Source organism: Haemaphysalis longicornis, unplaced genomic scaffold (genome assembly GCF_048455015.1).
Source record: "Haemaphysalis longicornis isolate Haplotype H1 unplaced genomic scaffold, Haemaphysalis longicornis Haplotype H1 scaffold_9, whole genome shotgun sequence".
NCBI lineage: Eukaryota > Metazoa > Arthropoda > Arachnida > Ixodida > Ixodidae > Haemaphysalis > Haemaphysalis longicornis.
In genome coordinates, this window is record NW_027526460.1 from 23,719,734 (window position 1) to 23,739,541 (window position 19,808).

At 43.8% G+C, this 19,808-nt stretch overlaps 1 protein-coding gene across 1 annotated transcript in view; it reads right to left on the reverse strand.

Annotated features, from left to right (window-relative positions):
* Positions 1-19,329, reverse strand: part of LOC144152924 (complex I assembly factor ACAD9, mitochondrial-like) — a 43,005-nt gene extending 23,676 nt beyond the window's left edge. The window contains exons 1-6 of the mRNA XM_077684496.1: positions 18,963-19,329; positions 11,581-11,674; positions 11,414-11,515; positions 9,202-9,308; positions 7,967-8,067; positions 4,116-4,266 (exon numbers count right to left, since the gene is read on the reverse strand). Coding sequence (XP_077540622.1) covers positions 4,116-4,266; positions 7,967-8,067; positions 9,202-9,308; positions 11,414-11,515; positions 11,581-11,674; positions 18,963-19,172 — 765 coding nt within the window. The 5' untranslated portion in view covers positions 19,173-19,329. The remainder of the gene's footprint in view (positions 1-4,115; positions 4,267-7,966; positions 8,068-9,201; positions 9,309-11,413; positions 11,516-11,580; positions 11,675-18,962) is intronic.
* Positions 19,330-19,808: the final 479 nt, after the last annotated feature.

A 19,808-nucleotide genomic window follows, 5' to 3' on the forward strand; every position in this document is an offset into this window, starting at 1 on the left:
TTGTCAGGCAGGGTAAGTAGAGGTAGACTGACAAACCAAAAACCAATGGGAGATTTGTGCATTACAGAGAAATCATCCAACTACGTTCCTGTTGTCGGAGACAAGCCAAGACCAGGCTTGAACTACAGGTGCTGCAATTGTGGCCCACACTAGAGCACTGCACGGGCCTGATTTTAAGGCCCGAGCCCGGCCCGAGCCCGCTTTGTGAAGCCCGGGCCCGACCAGGGCCCGTAACACCAAGCCTGGGCCCGGCCCGGACCCGGGCATTCATAAGTGAGCCTAGCCCGGGCCCGGACCGGGCCCCGCCATTTATTTTTGAGCCTAGGGAGGGCCCCCGTGTGTGTCACCACGCCTGGTCTTAGACGCTGAAGAAAATTTGTTTATTATATTTGGTCCAGTGTCTTCGTAGCAGGAAATCAGACGGAGCATCTGGTCTGTACAAGAACGTCCTGAATTTAAACGCAAAAAATAAGTGTCTAAAAGTGCACTTAGTTTAGCTTACACCATCTGCAGTTCACGCCATATCGGCGTAATAATAGCTCCTATTCTTACACGAGAGACACCATCACTTTAGATGACCAGACTCTTGGCAAATTCACGTGGTTGTCTAGGTCACAAGTTGGTACTGCTGAAATTTCTTGCGCTCCATTTGAATCCACGAGTGTGTTCGTGCGTTGAAATATATTCCCTGCAGTGGCTGTTAAACGGTGGCGCTTCTCTAGCACGCGAGTTTGATTTCCAGCCACGGCAGCCGCATTTAGGTTGGTTGCGACACCTAAAACACAGGTACTTAGACATAGGTGCACAGCTCCAGGGTGTCTCAATTCCTTCCCTGCTAGGGCATTCCTTGTAACCGTACCTTTGATATGTTATACACCAAAATATAAAATCTTGACGCAGTACATGAAATGTCATTAAAGTTAGAGTATAATAACTATCAGACCTAGAAAAAAACGTTTTTAAAAAATGTGTGCAACTAACATCAAGAAGCGCATAAAAGTAAACACATAATATTCATTTTTATGCTCTTTTCTACACTTCACGTCGGAACTATTAACAGCCGGGCCTATGAATTCAAGCCCGAGCCTGGCCCGGGCCAGCCGATAATCGACTTCGGGTGGCCCAGCCCCGTGCAGTGCTCTAGCCCACACGACACTATGCCAGCTGGACACTTCGCTCATGGCAGCATCAGGGCAGGCCTATGGGGACAGCCAGCCAATGACAGGACGACAGGCCCGCAAGAGGAGGTGATGCCTTTAACCACCTCGGAAACCACCATTTTCGCCCAGCCTATGCTGCTGACCAGAACCAGCACATGGCTGACAGGCACCATCAAGTAACCTTCCACTTTAACCTTGCCACATTTAATACAACCACCGAGAATGTCAAATTATGCCAGACAGGTGGCTTAATGCACTCAAGCAGCACTTGGGCTATAAGGCGTGCTGTAGGGGAGGGCAAAGGATCAATTTTGGTTACCTAGTTTTCTAGCTAGCATCTACACCCTGCGCACTTGGCTGATTCTATTTTACTATTTCACACTGCAGTGGTCTGGAGTCAAACACACAACCTCATGCGTCCTACCTTAGATTAGCTCGATTTAGATCGTGCGCTTGCAGATGTTGAAGTCACCGTGGCGTTGTGCATTCTTAACGAGGGGGAGCCATTTCTCCAAAGTGGCATTCACCAGTGCGAAGTTTCTGCCTTGCCATTTAAAACCGCCAGCGTTTCTCAACATCCAAAACGTTAAGAAGCTTTTTTCTGGGAACACAGTTAAGTACTAAGCTGGACTAGTAAAAACAGCACCGTCTCACGAGCAGCAAGTCCCAGTTATTAGTGCTAGAGACAAGGCCAGTTTGCGGTTTCTAACGGGACATGTTACTGTCATAGGGGTCGGTGTAAATGCACAGCCATTTAATGGCCACACCCCTACTTACCTTAGCGGAAGGAGGCTGGAAAAATAATGAATACAGTGGAGTGACAAGCTGACAACACGTTTTCAAAAATTACAGCCAGTAAATGGTACAGAAAATGAGAAGAAAAAATGCACCGTATTTACATTTTCATTACTTTAGAGTATGCACTTGTTACGTTCATTCAGTTTTAGTATTTCACCGAAGGCGGGTGCTTTTTGCACGTGCATTCGATATCACTTTCATCGTACTTATGTATATCTGTTCCAACGCGCACCTTTTTCCCGGAAAACGCGCCCTAAGATCACACGCGCATTAGCATCGAGTACTGACCGAAAAAGCTGTAGTGGTTTCTTATCATTATCGACATAGCAGGGCAACCATGATGGCACATTTATGCGAGTAACGTCAAAGATTGCTCTGCCAGCAGAATGCCAAAATAACTACAAAAGGAATCCAACCAAGGTTTATCATTCTGCGAAGGTATTGCATGCTACAGCAACGCCCGCGCTTTGCACGTGTACACACACCCACATGCAATAAAAGATGCTCACGGTAGGTGGTGGGCGCGGCCCTGTTATCTGCAGGCGCAGAAGTCATGTGCAGCTCGTGTAAGGGTTTCCCTAGAACTTTCCAAGTGCTTCTTGTGCCGATTAGAGTCCTAAAGAAGCTCTAGCAAATAGCACGCCCACGCTTTTCCGTTTTTTGCCCGTATGTAGTACCGTGCAGTACGCACCCGTCTACAATGCATTGCCGCTCTGTGGCAGTCTTTCATTGAACATTTTTAAATCCTTGTAGCGCAATAATAAATGACATTCTTGCACTCATAAATTGCCTGTGCAGAGAACTTTCAATTTTTTTATTTCCCGGTCGCGAAAATCACGTGCGCATTACAGCCGACAACACGTTAGATGCGAGTAACTACGGCACCATGCTTTTCTCACACACTCGCACTTCTAGTTCATTTGTGAATGATGCACAAAATTGTGAAGCCTTTCTGTGGATCTAGCAGAAAATGCAAGCTAATGCACAGCTGAGGAGACCTTGCAGACGTATTACATAAAGCTTTGAACATGGGGGGGGGAGGGGGGGGGGGGGACTGGAGGGCTAAGGAGGTTTTGATCACAAGCTCCCTTGAGAATTTCTGTCCTTCAGTCCTGCCTCTTGCCTGCAACACAAAAATTTGTCTGCATATTTGCACTTTCCATCTACAAATTATGAAACACGCAGCTTTTAATTTATCTTAAAACGTGTGGAGCTTGTACATACCTGAACAGCACCTCTGCCCTATCTATCTTATTTTTTTCTGAAGTTGTGGTTGGTGCTTAAATCTAAATCTTGCACTAAACAAAGGTTGCTTTTTTTCTTCTGTGCCATTTCATCGTGCCCAAAGAAAACTCATTTTGTTGTGGCTGAACCCTAGCCTCATATGCCAACCAAACACATGGTTTTTTCTTTCTTATTTCAAATCATCCTTCGTGTTTTAAAATCACGTTTTCTTCACTTTCCTTACTTTCTTCTGGGGCAAATAACTTCAACAGCTTTCTATTGTGCTACACGGTCTATACATCTCTTTCTCTGCCTTCGTTTCTTCGTCTTACAGCGCGAGTTATGCCAGCAAGCAAACTGGCACACTCCACAGCTTCCCTAGAATCAGGGTTCTGCAAGACTGGTGTGCACGTGTTCTACTTACGGGCCATCACGCTCACAACTTTTACATTTCAAGTTCATAGTTTTGTGAATCTTTTGAAGTGGACACATTGCCACTCAGAGCTGCAAATTCCTGGCCAATCCCCCAAGAGCGTATGAGCCAAGCAGAAAGGAATAACGACAACGTTTGCAACTTTTATTGTGCACTACCAACATGCTGGGGTAGCACAGTTGGTAGGGAATCCGGCTTCTACTCTGTAAACCCGGGTTCAAATCCCAACGGATCACACATGTGCTTTCGACTTAGTTACTCTAGGCAGCAGCAGCCATTTCCTTGACTGGACAACAACAATGGCACTTTTTCACAAAATGGAACACACTCCAGGCTTTCGCCTAAAAAAACAAAAACAACTTAGAATCGTCTAAACTTTGCCCTGGTTGTGAATCTGAATGTTAGGAATTGGGAATATCACTCCAATTAATCACGCAGTCAACTTCAATTTGATTCTACTTCAAAACTTAACACTAGGTTACTATTTGAACAATACGTACATCGGCTCCTTCCACCTTGACCTTGGCAAAAACTGTCATGATGTCGGCGAATCCACCGTTGCTGATGTAGATCTTGTTGCCAGTCAGGTAGTAGGTCTTCTTGTCGTTGCTTGGCCTTGCTGTGAGCTGAATCGATGCTGCATCACTGCCACTGCATACATGGTGGACACACAACAGCATACCATAAGCACATCTGGGAAGACAACCATCAGAAGCCACTCTTTCTTTTTGGAACACATAAGAAAGCTGATGTCTCGGCCAGAAGACCACTGAAAAATTGTGAAGTTCCCGAGAAAATTCCAAGACGGGACGTGAGAATACTTTTTATTTATGGAATAAATTTACTTAAATCAAGAGCATTTATGATGTTAACCATACTTTTTGAGCTACAATACCAATTACCTCAAAGTTGCCAATGGACAATGAACTAATTTAATTAGGCAAAAACTCTGCAAGATTTCTGTGAGTGACAAGGTTTCGATGACAAGGTTTCTATTCTGTGCAAGGAAGCTGCTGGATTACTGTTTTATTTTCTTTAGGTATAGAAAAAGGCGTATTACTTCTTGAAATTCAAAAATTCAAATTTAAATAATAGGGTTCATCTCACCAAAGCAACACGTGCTATGAGACGCGCCATAGTGGAAAGCTCCGGAGTAATTTTGACCACCTGTGGATCGTTACGATGTGCCGAGATCTCTACAAACAGGCATTTTCACTTTTTGCCTCCACCAGAAAAGCAACCATCGTGGCTGAGATCACACCTGCAATGCCGGGCACAGCAGTACAACGCCTTAGCCCCAGAGCCACCATGGCAGGTACTTCCTTTGAAATAACAAATAGTTTTGTGTCAAAAAAGTTTTTTGGTATTTAAAGATCTACCATCTTCCTTACACAGAATAAACTTTCCTGATCACAATGACATAGAATGAATTAATGAATTTATCGCGGGGAGACTTCGCTCAGGTAATTAGTCTTATAACCCAAAAAGTGTAAAAGGTATTCTTAGACGGATTTCAGTTTCATTATAAGGATGATTAACTACATAAATGCTCCCAATTTTATTAAATTTGGTTCAAAAATAACAAAGATATGTAACATCCCATTCTAAAATAGAGAGAGAGAGAGAGGCACGAATGATTCATCCAGTCCAAGAAAAGAGTGTCAATTTGATCGTTGAACTTTCCAAGACCCAATCACAAACGAAGAATGAATCCACGCGACGTGGATTTTTCACACACTGAAGTAAGGACACGTACGAACGATCTAAATGCATACCGATACATGGCTTATGAGATAAGGGCATATTATCACATTCCTTCTTCGTGATTGATGATGCATGTATTTTCTTATCTAGAACCGCACCTTTTTCGCATTTTGACACAATGGACGCCCAGTTTCATGCACGCACCGAGTGTTCAGAGACCTTACCAGGGTTTTTCGGTCGACCAACTGGTCTATGGGGAAATGCATTCGTTCTTTGGCACAATGCCATCAGTTCCACTAAAAAAGCTTTCCCTTTAAAATAGTTTTACTTGCCACGTCACCCCTTAACACTTTCGTGACCGCACCTATTCCCATCTATAGTATGTTATCAATGAATACAAATTCAAATTTTGGCACTCTCCAAGCGCTTTCGGACAGCTAACGCCGTCCAAAGAGTAAAAGAGGAATTATTTTGCCAGTTTCACTTTTGAGTTTCTTTTCTCCACTGAACAGGGATTTTTAAAGCTTCCTCACAGTCATGCGCACATGGTTTTGGTTACGGCGTTGATGCCGCTTGCAGATGCTTCACGGGAATGGCAAATTTTGATGGATTCGCATCAACCTGAGCTGTAATCTCTGGATGATGGTAGCAGCACAGACACATCAGACGATTTTGATTCGTCAGACTTCCGTACAGACAGCGAAAGTGCGTCAAACCGCTCCAGAACATCAGCACGTATCTGCCGGTAACTTTCTCTTTCTCCTTGGACCGTATTATCGCTGCCGTGCGTTGATGCAAACAAATCCGGCCTGTTCTAAAGGACACAGCTCTTATCTGAAGGGTATCGACTTCGTTTGGGCGGGGCCACTTGGCACTGGCTGCACAAAGAGTGCAGTCACCCTTTGTTTCACCATGTCGAGAAACTGCCTCGTGCAGTGGCACGATAGGCACTGGTGCTTACATTTTTGTATGCTCGCAAATAACTTTGGTACTTACAGATCTTATATTTGCAGTATTATTCTACCAGGGCCTTGTATTCGAAGTGTATATTTCAATTTTTTTTGTTTACCCTATGCAAAGTAGCATTGATGTTTTCATCAATTTTTTTCTTGTGACTTATTTGTTTTTATAATTTTTCCGATAATATTCACAATAAATCTGTTGTCTGAAATTAATACTGTTGGAAAGACCTATTTTTCCTCTATCATTTCATACCTTACACTTGAAATCATTTCCTGTGGCGGGAAGAAAATATTTCCTGGACTACCCAAGAACAATTGATTTCTTCACGGTCACGAAAGTGTTAAGATAGGAAAAAATTTTTGGCACTGAAGAACAACTCCACAAAACACCACAGCTCTGCCTTAGTAACAACTGGAGCTGCTCGTGTGTTATGCGATGTGTGAGGGCATGCCCGAACATTCTACACCTGCACCAACCATGCGGAACAGCTGTGTTTTCTATAAGCAATAAAGTAAACGAATGCCACTGAGCAGCATTCATTAGCTCCACCGCACCACAAGCTTGCTTTGGAGCTCAAACTATAAGGTGGCACTGAGGTGTGGTGGCGAGTCCTGGATGATGATGCTCACAATCATCAATACTATCATCATCGCCCACAGCCTATTCATGTCCACTGCAGGATTGTCACCACCCACCGACATGGCATTTCCAGCACTGGTGCCTTTGGCAAGACAGCTCTCAAAGATTCCAAGAGCTACAACGCCTCCCTTTCCCTCCCAACAGGAATCCCCACCCACCAAAACCCCCCTCACACACATAAAAAAGGAAAAGGCACAAAAAGATCTAGCATTCACACCGGACACCGTCTAAAATTGGTACCACGGTGTCACTTCCTCTGTATAACGGCACCACCATGCATCTTACGTGAGATCCCCTCAAAACCGTATCTACTGCACTGGAAGCATCACTGCCCAGCTTGCCACAGGGCAGGGGAAGTGCCACCTTGCTCAACAAATGACCAATCCCATCCAACGTTCACGCCCGCTTACAACTCCTCTGAGATCACTAACAGTTGTTCAACGCAACAGGTTGATATGCACCAGTAACTGATATTTAAAAGGCAGTCTAGGGTAGGCCTGACTACACACATGTCACCCAATATGGAAGAAAGAATTCCTCTGGGCCTGCTTACGTGCTCTGAAGGCAAAAACCTGCCAACGCTTATTAAAGGAGCCATGAAACAAAACACAAGTTTGTGTTATTCGAAAGATTTCGTGTTTTACCAGCGCTTGTCCGAATGCAAACGATGCTTTATCCACTGAGAAATTAATTAAGTTAAGTTAAAATTTCGATTTTCCCGCTAAATCATGCGTTTTCGTGGTCTGCAATGACATCACAGGGCCTTGTTTACAGTTAGTTAACCTAGATGGCGCCACCACACCGCGACAAGCCGTTTTCTGTCATGGGGGACTTCAGGCTTGTGTCTTAAAAAATGCCTGTGACCCCACAATGATCTCTAATAGCACTAACCCCTTTCCCATTCTCGCAACATTTCCTGCCTCTCCCAGTGCCTTGGGCCTCCACTTCTTTCAGTAAAGTCTACTGATTTCCACACACTGTGACCAAAAAAGGGAAACAGTGCCCTCTCTATGTGAAGGAGAAACGGGGTCAGAGGTCCACCCACCTGGTGGGCTCAGTGAGGCAGAACGCCGCTACGTGCTCCCCGGTTGCCAGCTTGGGCAGGTACTTTTTCCGCTGGGCTTCGTTACCACACATGAGGATTCCCTGCAAGGGAAGAACCCGCGGCAGCATGGGCAACGGAAACCCCTCGCCTTCTTTTCCCACGGCTCCCAGAGTAAACTTATACCCCCACGTTTCAGCACCACTTCTGTCCTTTCCACATCCGCACTTTGCGGTAAAAACATGATCACTGTCCCATCTTTGAAGCCGCCCTGCTTTAGAATAATTTAGCAGTGCTGTTGCTGTTGAATGTAACCAAATCAACTGCCCCATGGAGCCATCCTGAAGAAGTGACATAAGCTGCATTTGTTGGCAAGGCTGTTGCTATTTTGCTGTACAGCAGAGCCCAGTGGCAGGACCAGAAGAGAGATCATGCTCTCCTGACAGGCTAAAGTCTTCTCTTCGAAAGCTGACATCCCAGCGATATCGTAGTCAGCAAAAGCATTTCCTCATCCGTTGCGAAAATGTTCAAGTGGCTAGCTCAGTGCTTGTAATGTGTGTTATCTGATGCCCTAATCACGTTAACTAGCATGCCCATTGTCACCTTAACGGGAAGGAGAGTAGCTTAGCTAACACTGTACATTGGCTCATGCTAGCCAACATTACCGGAGGATAGGAAAAAAAAAAAAGCAAAAGGACATCTTAGACATAGTAGTTAAAAAAACCCTCTTTGAGAAAGTGGTTTCCTACAAAAGTGCTTGGCTGGTGCCAATTTTACTTAAATCAAGCAGGCAGGTCTCGTGGGCTGAGGCAATGGTTGAGCCAAGCACTGAACTTCTAGTATTCAAAATTTACAATTATTTGCGATGAAAAATCCGAATGGAATTATTCACTCATTTATCGAATTAGTTCAAATTCACAGCCCTGCAAACTCATCTGCACCTATCATAGTTACTGTTGCTTTAGTGAGCCCGTGAGCTAATATTGCTTAATTTCTTGTTATAGTGTTTGCATATTCAATTAGCGTGCTAAACTGACCCGTACCTCAACTGCCTACACATTTTTAACAATATTTTCGCATTTATTACCAGGAGGTCCCCCTGACAGTTTTACTTGGGGACCTTCTTCTGCACTAATAACTACGTGCGATGTGTATGTACCGAAAAATGTTTAATAAAATCCTTGAAATCCTTGAAAAGGCAAGCTCAGGCAGGGACCGCAAACAAGAGCTTTCCAAACCTTGATGCCTATTGAGTTGTGTGCGGCCAGGGTGACGCCAATGGAGGGATCTTTTCCGCAGACTTCGGATAACCTTGCGTACTCGGTAGCCGTCAAGCCAAGGCCCCCTGATGAACAAAAGGGTTCGTGGCAAGATCTGTGTGCTTTGAACAGGAAAATGATCATCTTTCTCCTCCTTTCTTTAGGGGTGGTACAGCCACAACAGCTTTTAAATCGCTGTTTGGAGCACAAAAAAACACATTTTGGAGCACAAAAACCCACTTTTGGAGCAGCTCGCACAGGTGAAAAATATTATTTTGGGACTGCACAGGAGAAGAATACCACAAAAAAACTTGTTTTAGAGGGCAAAATACAGTAGACTCACGATAACACGATAATTCAAACTCTGATAATTCGTACTTTCGGTTAATCCAAGTAATATTAAAATTTTTGGTTGGCCCGCTATCCTTTCGATGTATTGAAAAGCCACTTAAGGGGGCAGTTGGGTCTTTGGGGCCAAAAAACGGTCAAAAAAAGTGTTTTCTGAAAATGGCATTTTCAACCTCCACGGCCATTTTTCTATCAGTCTGTAAATTTACTCATCAAAAGGCACGATATTTTGTTGTTATTATATTATAATAGCACTTTAAAGTGCACTCTACAGCTCAGTTAGCGCAGAATTCGATGGTGAAACGGCACTTTTCTTGCAATGCAAAGCTAGCATTTCATCCTCAGATATCTTGGCACCCAGAGCAGGTACAACTTTAATTCTTTTTGCTTCTGATACCGAAATGTGTGGAGAATACAATGTTGGAAACAAATTTTTGAAATGGAGGCTTTGGAAAATTATTATTGTGTTCAATTGGCACCACCTGCGAGCCATTTCTGGCAGAGCGCGGGAGAAGCGAAGTTCATTGTGTTGTAAAACAACCAAAAATAGCTGAATCAAAAAAGTTCTTCCTATGTTGTATTCTTTAGTCATTTGTCTGCCTAGCCACGTGGTGATTGCCATTCTGTATGGAGTGGTTATTTAGTAAATGTGACCCAAAATAGTGGCAATTAATCATTATTAACTCAAAATATAATCAACTTAGAAAAAATCTAATGGCAGATTTGAAACCAGCACAAAAAACTATATAATGCAGTGCAGTTTTACTAAAATTGGTTCGTAAATAAAAAAAATAGCTCTAAGACCAGTCTGCCCCCTTAATTCAAACTTTGTCATTCAGTTAATTTGTACTTTTTGCGTGTCCATATTGGGAAATATCTGCTGCTTTCCCAAAACAATTTGAAAATTTGCGCGCTTATACAATCATAACAGTCGAGAAATGAAAAATAAGCACCTCAAGCCTTCACGGAAAAAAGCGTTGCTAGTAAACAAACGTTTGAAACGAAGCAAAAGTAAGGTAGACCGTGATGTTTTGCAACTTTCTAGTCTTATTTATCATTTTCACAATGCGAATTAGAAACCAAAACAACGAACAGGCCTCACAAAACGTCTAAACATGATTGACTGCCTATACTTGTCGAAGCGGTCAAAACCACACGGGCCACTGTCGCAAAAACAAAAACGCACAATGACGCATTTGTGCGTCAGCAAAAAAAAAAAAAAAAAAAAAAAAAAAAAAAAAAAAAAAAGGAAAACGACTCGGCGATCACGAAAGTGACGAGCACGGCATTCGGCTTGTGGACCTTACGCCTCTGGTTTCTGTTTATTTTGTGCAGTTAGGGTTTAAAAATGCTTAGAAATTTAAGAAATGTGATTAAAATCAATGCCTAATCATAATGTGTGCTGCCACCTTGCCCAGAGTCCTATATATGAGAACTTCTGATAATTCAAACAAAATCGTGGGGTCCCTTTGAGTTCGAATTATCGAGAGTAGACTGTATGCCTTGGGTGAGGACACAAGTGATGCTTTCAGTCCAAATTGACGGGACGACAAGGCCCTGCACCTTAACCTTCCAGCTGTCTCCGAGTTAAATGGAGTTTCAGAATAGCACAAAACCATCGTGCCTTGGGGAGTGCATGAAGTATAGAGGGACACATTGCACATTTGCGGGGTTGCAACATTCACTTTGTGTTTCTGGGGTGTCACACTAATTTTCAGAATTTTTTTTTTTTCTACAAGAAATTGAGGCTTGTAGTCAAGCCACAGCTTTAGTGGTTACACAGTAACGAGGACAAACACACCGATTTAAAGCATGGCCCAAGCAATCAAGCGGGAGTGCTTACCGTATTCTGTCGGCACTTGCAGTCCAAACAGGCCCAGGGACTTGAGGCCATCCAAAACTTCCTTTGGGATCTCCTTTTCCCGGTCTATCTTGGCGCTGTCCACTGCGACAACAGGGAGTTGCAACAATAAGCACTCAGCAGCTGCCCGGGACACTTCCGCTGCTCACCATTTGCGTCGTAGAATTTCTTGACTGCATCAGCCATGGCCTCGATTTCCTCGAGCCGCTCTTTGGGCAGCACCTCTGGGTATGCCAGCATGGACTGCGAGAGAATTGCACATGCATCAGCCTGCATGATGAGCGAGTCTGGGAGATGCGCCACCAGACCAAATGAAGACCCCTGTGGGATGCATAACATATGGGGCTGCACTAGTGCCAAAAAAATATATATATCAACTACCCCTTTGTCAAAATGACAACATTGGAAACGCGAAGCTTGCCAAAATCAAGTCCAACATTAAACAAGCCAACCCAGGAGCAATTTTGCTCTCCAGTGCTATACCGATACTGGCATTCCATGGCTGCCTAATTTCGCACGTACAGGCACCTTTCTCTGAATCCAAACTGCTTCGACGGCGCCGAAATGGTGCAATCGGATAGATGTCGGCTTTATAATGCGAGGGAGGTAGGCTCAATTCTGACCAAGAGAAGCATAAAAAACTTCTTTTTTTCACTTCCCCAACGATCATCATCATCATCAGATAAAGTTGGCTTTCTTGCAGTGCATTTAGGGGTGGACTACAGATGATATAAGTGGGAGGATGAAAGCTTCGATTCATTGATTGATTGTAGGGTTTTAACGCGCTGACGCAAACGCAGGCGATGAGGCGCGCCGTAGTGGAGGTCTCCGGATTAATTTTGACCACCTGGGGATCTTTAAACATGCGCCGAAATCTCGTACACACGGGCGTTTTTGCTTTTCGCCTCCATCAGAAAAGCGGCCGCCGCGGCCGGGAATCGAACCCGCGACCTCGTGCTCAGCAGCGCAACGCCTTAGCCACTGACCCACCGCGGCGAGTGCAACAAAATCCTACAGGCCAGACAGGATGAAAGCTTCGGATGAAAGACAGGATGAAATCCTACAGGATGAAAGCTTCGCTTTAAAAGGAAGCGACGGGGCCGCAATCACCCTATTTATGTTTATTTAAAGAGGCCATGAAAAACAACATACAAGTTTGGTTCATTAAAAAGACCGCTTTGTCCTGATAACAATCATACCAGTTCTATTTAAAATGATACCATTTCTATTTTAAATTTCAGACCAATAATCAAGATTTTAAAGAGAGCATAAGAAGTAGAGGCAATTCACCAGCTACTTATGGAGCTGAGTCAGTTACGAAGAGCTAGTTCTTTCTTATTAAACAAGGTTGTATTTTGTCTTCATGGTCCCTTTAGGACCAAGGCCTCTCCCAAAGACCTCCAGCTGTCCTTGTCTGCGCAATCGAAATCCACCCTTTGCACCCAACTTTTTGCGCACCACCTCTCCACTAAGCTTTCCGTCGCTCCCATGCTCCCCTTCATTACGCCAAAGCCATTCTGTCGGTTGCTGTCAGCAGACCTGCCAACATAGCACCATGAAAATTAGGGAGATTGGGGCGTGTGGGAGGGGGTGGTTTCCTTTATTCTTCAGCTTACATTTCTGACTGACATCTGAAAGGGTTAAGGGTTTTGAGCCAGACAGATGCAAACGTTGTGATGCCTCTTCCCTCGCCTTCTTTCAGGACAGTGGCGAGCGGATTTTGGGGCCAGCCTTTGTAGGCTACGACCAAAATTCCGGCAGTTCCCAAATGCACGGTGCACGCGGCACTATAGTGCTCGGAATATACTTTGCGTTACTCTACGGTATGGTTACAAGGAACAAAAAGTATGTGGCAAGTGCTCTTCCCCAGCACCGCAGATGTTCCAGCAGGGATGACTGAAGCCCACACGTGATTAAGCAACCACTTTTCGGGAGATCAGAGACAGCATTGGTATAATCGGGGGATGTGGTCGAAATTCAGGAGTCTCTCGAATAATTCGGGAGAGTTGGCAGTTATGTGTCAGTCCACCGCATAACACGTTCAGTCCACCACATAACATGCAGTGGACTGCATAACAAAGTTCTCTTTCACGCAAGTTTATTGCCTGATTGGCAGCGCTCGGTTCCTATCGGTAAGCCTTACTCCTATCATCCTTCTCCCCATGAATAATTGAGTCGGCCCTTGTTTTCACCCAAAGTTCTCAGCACAACCCGAGGCTAATTCTTACCCATATGTCAACTATGTCATCGGTGGAAGTACGCATTTGATATATATATATACTGTTCTTTTTATGGCAAAGTTAATCAACTGCTCCTTACTTGATAGAGCTTCTGGAATGCATCACAGCCCTTACTAATTCTATATGTTATTTCTTGTGGTGAGAACCAGTACTGACAACTTGCCCAAGACAGCCAACGCAATTCTAACAAGTATTGTTGCCAAGGTTTTTCAACAGGAGTGGACACAAAGCAAGAGAAGCGGAAGAGAAAGATCTCAACCTGCTTTCCCACGATACTCCAAGGCGTCTGTGTCGTCCAGCGCAACAGAAAACTGGGCCAGTTGGTACACATGATAAAATTATGCCAACACGAACAGGAAAAGTGGTCAGTAACAACTGAATTTTTATTAAGAACGAAGAACGTGTGAATGGGTGCCTGCACACTGTACAATTTTGAATGTCCACATAAGGGCTTAACACAGTGCAATGACGATCACATATGACTTGGGAGGCGTCTTAAGGATATTTTTGTTATTTTTTAGCCTACGTGCTTGATATTTGCACAGAAAGTGTATTTTAGCATCATGAGCCCAAACATGCAGTCAGTTTTTGTCTATGTGGTGTAACATCATGGTTGTGCAATATGTTATGCTGTTCTGTTTCGGGCAATTTTTTCATTATCTACCTGTGAAATACTCGAATACTTTTATCTCTTCATGCTCTAGAAAGACCAGGGAGTGCAACTATACCACAGAAGTAATTTTAGCATTGTCTCTGCAAGCAGTGTATATTTATTAAATGTCAGGTCATCAATTACCAATGTTTTCGTTAAAACTAACTGCATAATACTTTGAGCTAGCAAAAATAAATTCTATATTATTATGGTTTTATTGCACAGTTCATTCCATAAGCTTTCGAACACAGCATGAAAAATGCAAATCTGACCAATACACCCCAAGATATTGCACCCGATAGCTGACCTCGCAGGGAAAAAAATTCATTCTAAGAAAACAAGGCACGAAGTTTAAAAACGGGCAAAAATGGTCATTTAGGCTACTTCAAAGGGCAACATCTTTGTAAATACTTATCGTACAGCTGTAAAATTTTGCAAGTGCATTCTTTGGGACCTGTAGACTGCAATAAAATTGATACAGAAAACTGATTTTTTGGCAAATATTTCGTACTCAAGACCAGTGTCCCTCTTCCCTTAAAGGAGCCATGAAGAGAAAATACAACTTTGTCTAATTTGAGAGAACTAGGATTCAGTATCTCACTCAGCTTCATTACAGCCACAAAAGATGTTTTTTTAACGAAAAAAAAGCAAGAAGTATTTAAAAACTTTCAAATTTTGCGCCACAATGACGTGTTATGAGCAAGAATGACGTCATACGGGCCAACAATAAGACATAATTTTCAGTGCGTTAACTGCACGTTAGCATTCAAGTGATGCGGTCAAATGGAACTAGAGGCCCCATTACAGACGTCCAGTCATGTCTCGTCGCGACAGGTCAGTTAGGCGGCTGCCAATCGCACAAACAAGGTTCCGTGACGTCATAGAAAAGTTGCGGGAAATTGGCTAGGGGGTCGCAACGGCTTCACACGTTTTCTTTCATATCTCCGTTATTTGTTCGAAGATTGCGATGATATTGGTATCATTGTTATCGGGACTAAGCAGTCTTTCTAATAAACCCAACTTGTATTTTGTCTTCATGGCTCCTTAACAGTTTAACAAATGACGGGAAGGGGGGGGAGCATTCTTGTGTATGTAAAAGGCTACCACAATCTCCCTGCTGTGCGTGTCACTGCTTGCAAATGAAATAGACAGGCTGTCAAGCTGTGGAACGCAGCCACATTGCTGGCAGTTAGCAGGCAGGTGCGACATTGACATGCTTATAAAGTGTTGTTCCCTGAAGCACGTACACACTGAAAGAACACCCCGCCTGTCCAATGAAAGTTGTGTTGCAGGACAGGGGAATCTGATAAACTGCTTTGAATTTGGACCTCGCACATTGATTCGTTTTTGTGCTACGCCACACCCACAGCTCAAAGAAATAAATGACTTGGGTAATTTTTTTTGTGGTGTGGGCAAAGCTTAGCTAGGTTCTCACTTTTTTTAACCTGCGTGAAATTGCATGCTCTAAGGGGTAGCTCCAAAGTGTCTGCTGCCTTTTTTCTTCAAGCGTTTTGCCTTCGTTCTTCACTGAGCTCAAATATTGTTAACCGCTCCTCCCAAAGCAGTAGAACTAGCGAACACCTCAAAAGTACAGCTGTTCACTGTCCTTGCATTTCTGCAAAGCTGGTTGTTGAAGAGTAGAACGAACTGTCAATGAGTTAGACAGCAGCAGATGCTTTAGGAGCAAGTCCTCTTAGGGGCTGGGGCTGTTGGCATCTCCTGTTGTCGTCGTGTCACCTAGTCACAGTACTAAAACACAGGGAAACTCATTTACGCCTCACGCTAGAGAGCTGAGCACTTTAAAGACAAGAGACTTTTACAGCAAAGCTCTACACCACTACCCCCACTGATTTCATCTCGATTGGCAAAAATGCCAAGGCGCCAAGAATACACTCATACACTGCATGCTCCACCCCTCCCCAGGTTTCACGTTTGTGGAGATGGCCCGGAATTTTTATCATGGGTCCTGTTCCTAGCCCTAGGACATGATCGCCCCTTGCACAAGTCAATTCCTTTGGCTCGACAAGCCCTCCACAGGGCCATAGTAGCTTTTTGTTGGACTTCAGGTAGAGCACAAGATCCTCATTCCTTCCGCCTATGCTACCAGCACATGCATTGGGAGTTCATCATATTGCCGCGAAGCATGCCTCTATTTTGCTTACTTATGTGTTTTGTATCCAGTGCATGGCCGCACCCAGCAGTGTTATCTGTGTTCGAAGTGGAGCACGCGTTATGCTCCCTTTCATTTGTATGCCACGCAGGCTATTTGATTTGATAGGAAGAGCACTTTGCCCCGCCGTTGCTAGACTAGAGTAATCGCAAGTGTTCTCAATCTAAGTCGACGTTTCCAGGATGTACACGCACAAAGATAAACGCTTGTATAGCAAACACAGCAGCATTCAATTTGCCGGCACTCCCCTGTGCCCGTCACTTAGTTGGCTCCTCCTTCACCACTTGTGTATTCTTTGAGTTCCTAGTGGAGCACAAGTTCACTCCAATAAAACTTTGTTCCCCGAAGAAACCTGCATTGTCCTTGGCTACACGACAATATCCGTCGCTTTCTGTGTTCTCACCAATTCCCTCCAAGGGTAATAACCCGGAATATTTCTCGAAATTTTCCTTAGAGATAGCCTGCGACCTTTAGCGTTGAATTTTGGAGTTACGGTCCACAGCAATGTAAAAGGACAAGAACCAGATTTTATGTTCTATGTGAAAAGCCAAAAGAACAAAAAGACAATGCATGTACAGACATGAAAAATTAATGGCAAACAACGTGTAGGCCATTCTTGACACTAGGTAAGGGAAGATTGACGATGACAGGAATCAACGACTTTTCTTCCTGTATGTAAATGCATGAATGGCATACAGCTGTTGCTCTCTATCGATTTGTATATGGACTTTTTTCCTGTATGTAAATGCACACATAGCATACTGCTTCTTTGTATTTGGTAATATCGTGTTTTTTTTCTGTCTGTAAATGCATATATGGCATACTGGTGTTGCAGTTTGTTTATTTATATAGTTCTTTTTCTGTATGTAAATGCATGCACTGCATACTGCTCGTGCATCTCGCTTGTTTATATACCCTAAAAGCACATAAGAAGGTTACAGCAGTCTTGTACAGCATCTTCAACATGTTCATTGATTGATTGATTGTAGGGTTTAACGCGCCGACGCAACGCAGGCGATGAGGCGCGCCGTAGTGGAGGGCTCCGGATTAATTTTGACCACCTGGGGATCTTTATCGTGCGCTGAAATCTCGTACACACGGGCGTTTTTGCTTTTCGCCTCCATCAGAAAAGCGACCACCGCGGCCGGGAATCGAACCTGCGACCTCGTGCTCAGCAGCGCAACGCCTTAGCCACTGAGCCACCGCGGCGGGTCTTCAACATGTTCAACAAAACGACACAGTAGGGAACAAATAACAACAAACTATTCAGTCAGTGCCAGCAAGTGACATACTTCAAGAAAAGCAAACACACATTGTCTACACACACGTTATCCATGAAATGTCAAGCGTGGCTGCAATTTACTAGCAAATGCTAAGTAAGGTAGATTGAAAGCACGATGAATTTGTGAGGGCGATGGCTTTAGCATGTGACGCATTCCATTTCAGCCGGATCAAAGTTTATTGAGGTGCTTTAGACAAATACAAAAGTAGCAACAGCACAGACAAGGGTCCCATAGTCGATTACTGTACCGGAGCCCTCTATTGGTAGAGCTAGAGGTGAAAATGGATATTTCTTAGTAGGTGAAAAAAACTGCGTTAATCCTGTGCACATGGGTGATGGAAACGTGCAAAGCTGGGTGTAAGATTTAGGAAAATGATTACACTGAAATAAGGACACACTTTGACAATGAGAACAACACGATAAGATGAACCCAACTGCTTTATTTTGCACTAATTGAGCTTGTGCACGTTAAACTGCGTTTTCTCAAGTTTTCTCTTTATTGCTTTGCTAGTAATGAATTTGACATGAGTGTTACGGGTTAAGCTGGAGCTCACTAAAGTACACTAAGAATAAAAAATGGCCCAGCAAGGATCCCTGAGGAACACCTCACCTGACTATGCATCAAATTCTGTTAAGTTTGGCTGATTTGCCTCAGTTACAGTGAACTCCTGAACCCGTTGAATCATTTTCTGAATTGCTGAAAATTATGAAATTGCGTTCTACATTACGTTATAGACATTCACCCTCACCAATAAAAAATTAAACTGTGTAAACAGGGGTATGCATAGACTGATAAAGGTCAGTCGACAGTTTAAATACCAGTGTATTGCAAGAATGTTTGCAATGTTAACAAGACGGTTTCACTGGATCTCCAATGAGCAAACTCCGCTCAAGTTGGCCCGTACGTGACATTATTAACCATACAAGACTGATTAAACGAAATATTTGTCTGCACGAACAAAAAAAAGAGGGGAAAAAGTAAACATGACACCTGATTCCCGCAATTGCGGTTCGAGTTTCGGACATGCATGCCCAACACGAGCTTCACAAGGAAAAGTAAACACGACACTAGATTTCTGCAATTCCAGTTTTCGAGTTTCAGACGTATTGCATGCGCAATACCGAGATTCACGAGCTTCGGTTATTTCGCAACCCCTATTTTCTGATGAAGGAAGGAAGAGACTTACTTTTTCCAACTTTCCAAGGAACAGATTTTTGACGAAAGGTTCCCGCTTCACCTTTCCTGTAGCCAGCTCCAGCGGGCGCTCTTCGATGACCGGAACGTTCATGTGCGCTCCCGGAGCGGCTTCGGTAACAACGCGCCGTAGCAACTGCACCACATTGACGCGGTTGTTTGTCCCGCAGCGATGCAGCGCGTGTTTGAGAAGCACGGACATGCTGCTCGCAGCGGATACACTTGGCGCCTACGACCGCACGTCCTCACAAAACTGGAATTTGCATTGTTGCACTTACGGCCGAATTAAAGAGCACGTTGTTTTGTGAGGATGTGCCCACGGTCACCCCGCCATACATACGCAGCAGCGCATTTATTTAGTTTTGATTTCAACGCCACCTCCCGCCGCCAGAAGCCAAACTTCATCAACTGAGAATTACAGTGAACTAGAATACTGAGATTAAAATGAATCAAGCCACTTACTTGCTCCTATATTTTTAGTGTCAATATATTTAGAAAACAAATACGTTTGAAAACGTATATCAACATATTGAAATATTGAAAACGTATATCAATATATTTAGAAGTTGCCCGGCAACCTTGGCGCTCTTAATTCCTTTTTTTTTTTTTTTTCTAAGATTGCAACTTCTTTTTTAAAGCTTGTTGTGATTGGACGTCGCTTCTGAAGTGAAAACCAATGAAAAAAGTTTCCTTATGGCGCAATTTCCGTACGGCTCGTCCAAACACGGTGACCGACGTCACGTCGATGGCTTGACAGCTTGACCATCGCCTCCTTGTAGTTTCACTGTTTACATCGAACTGGAATATTGTGCTGCTGCGCGTTAAACTAATCAAATAC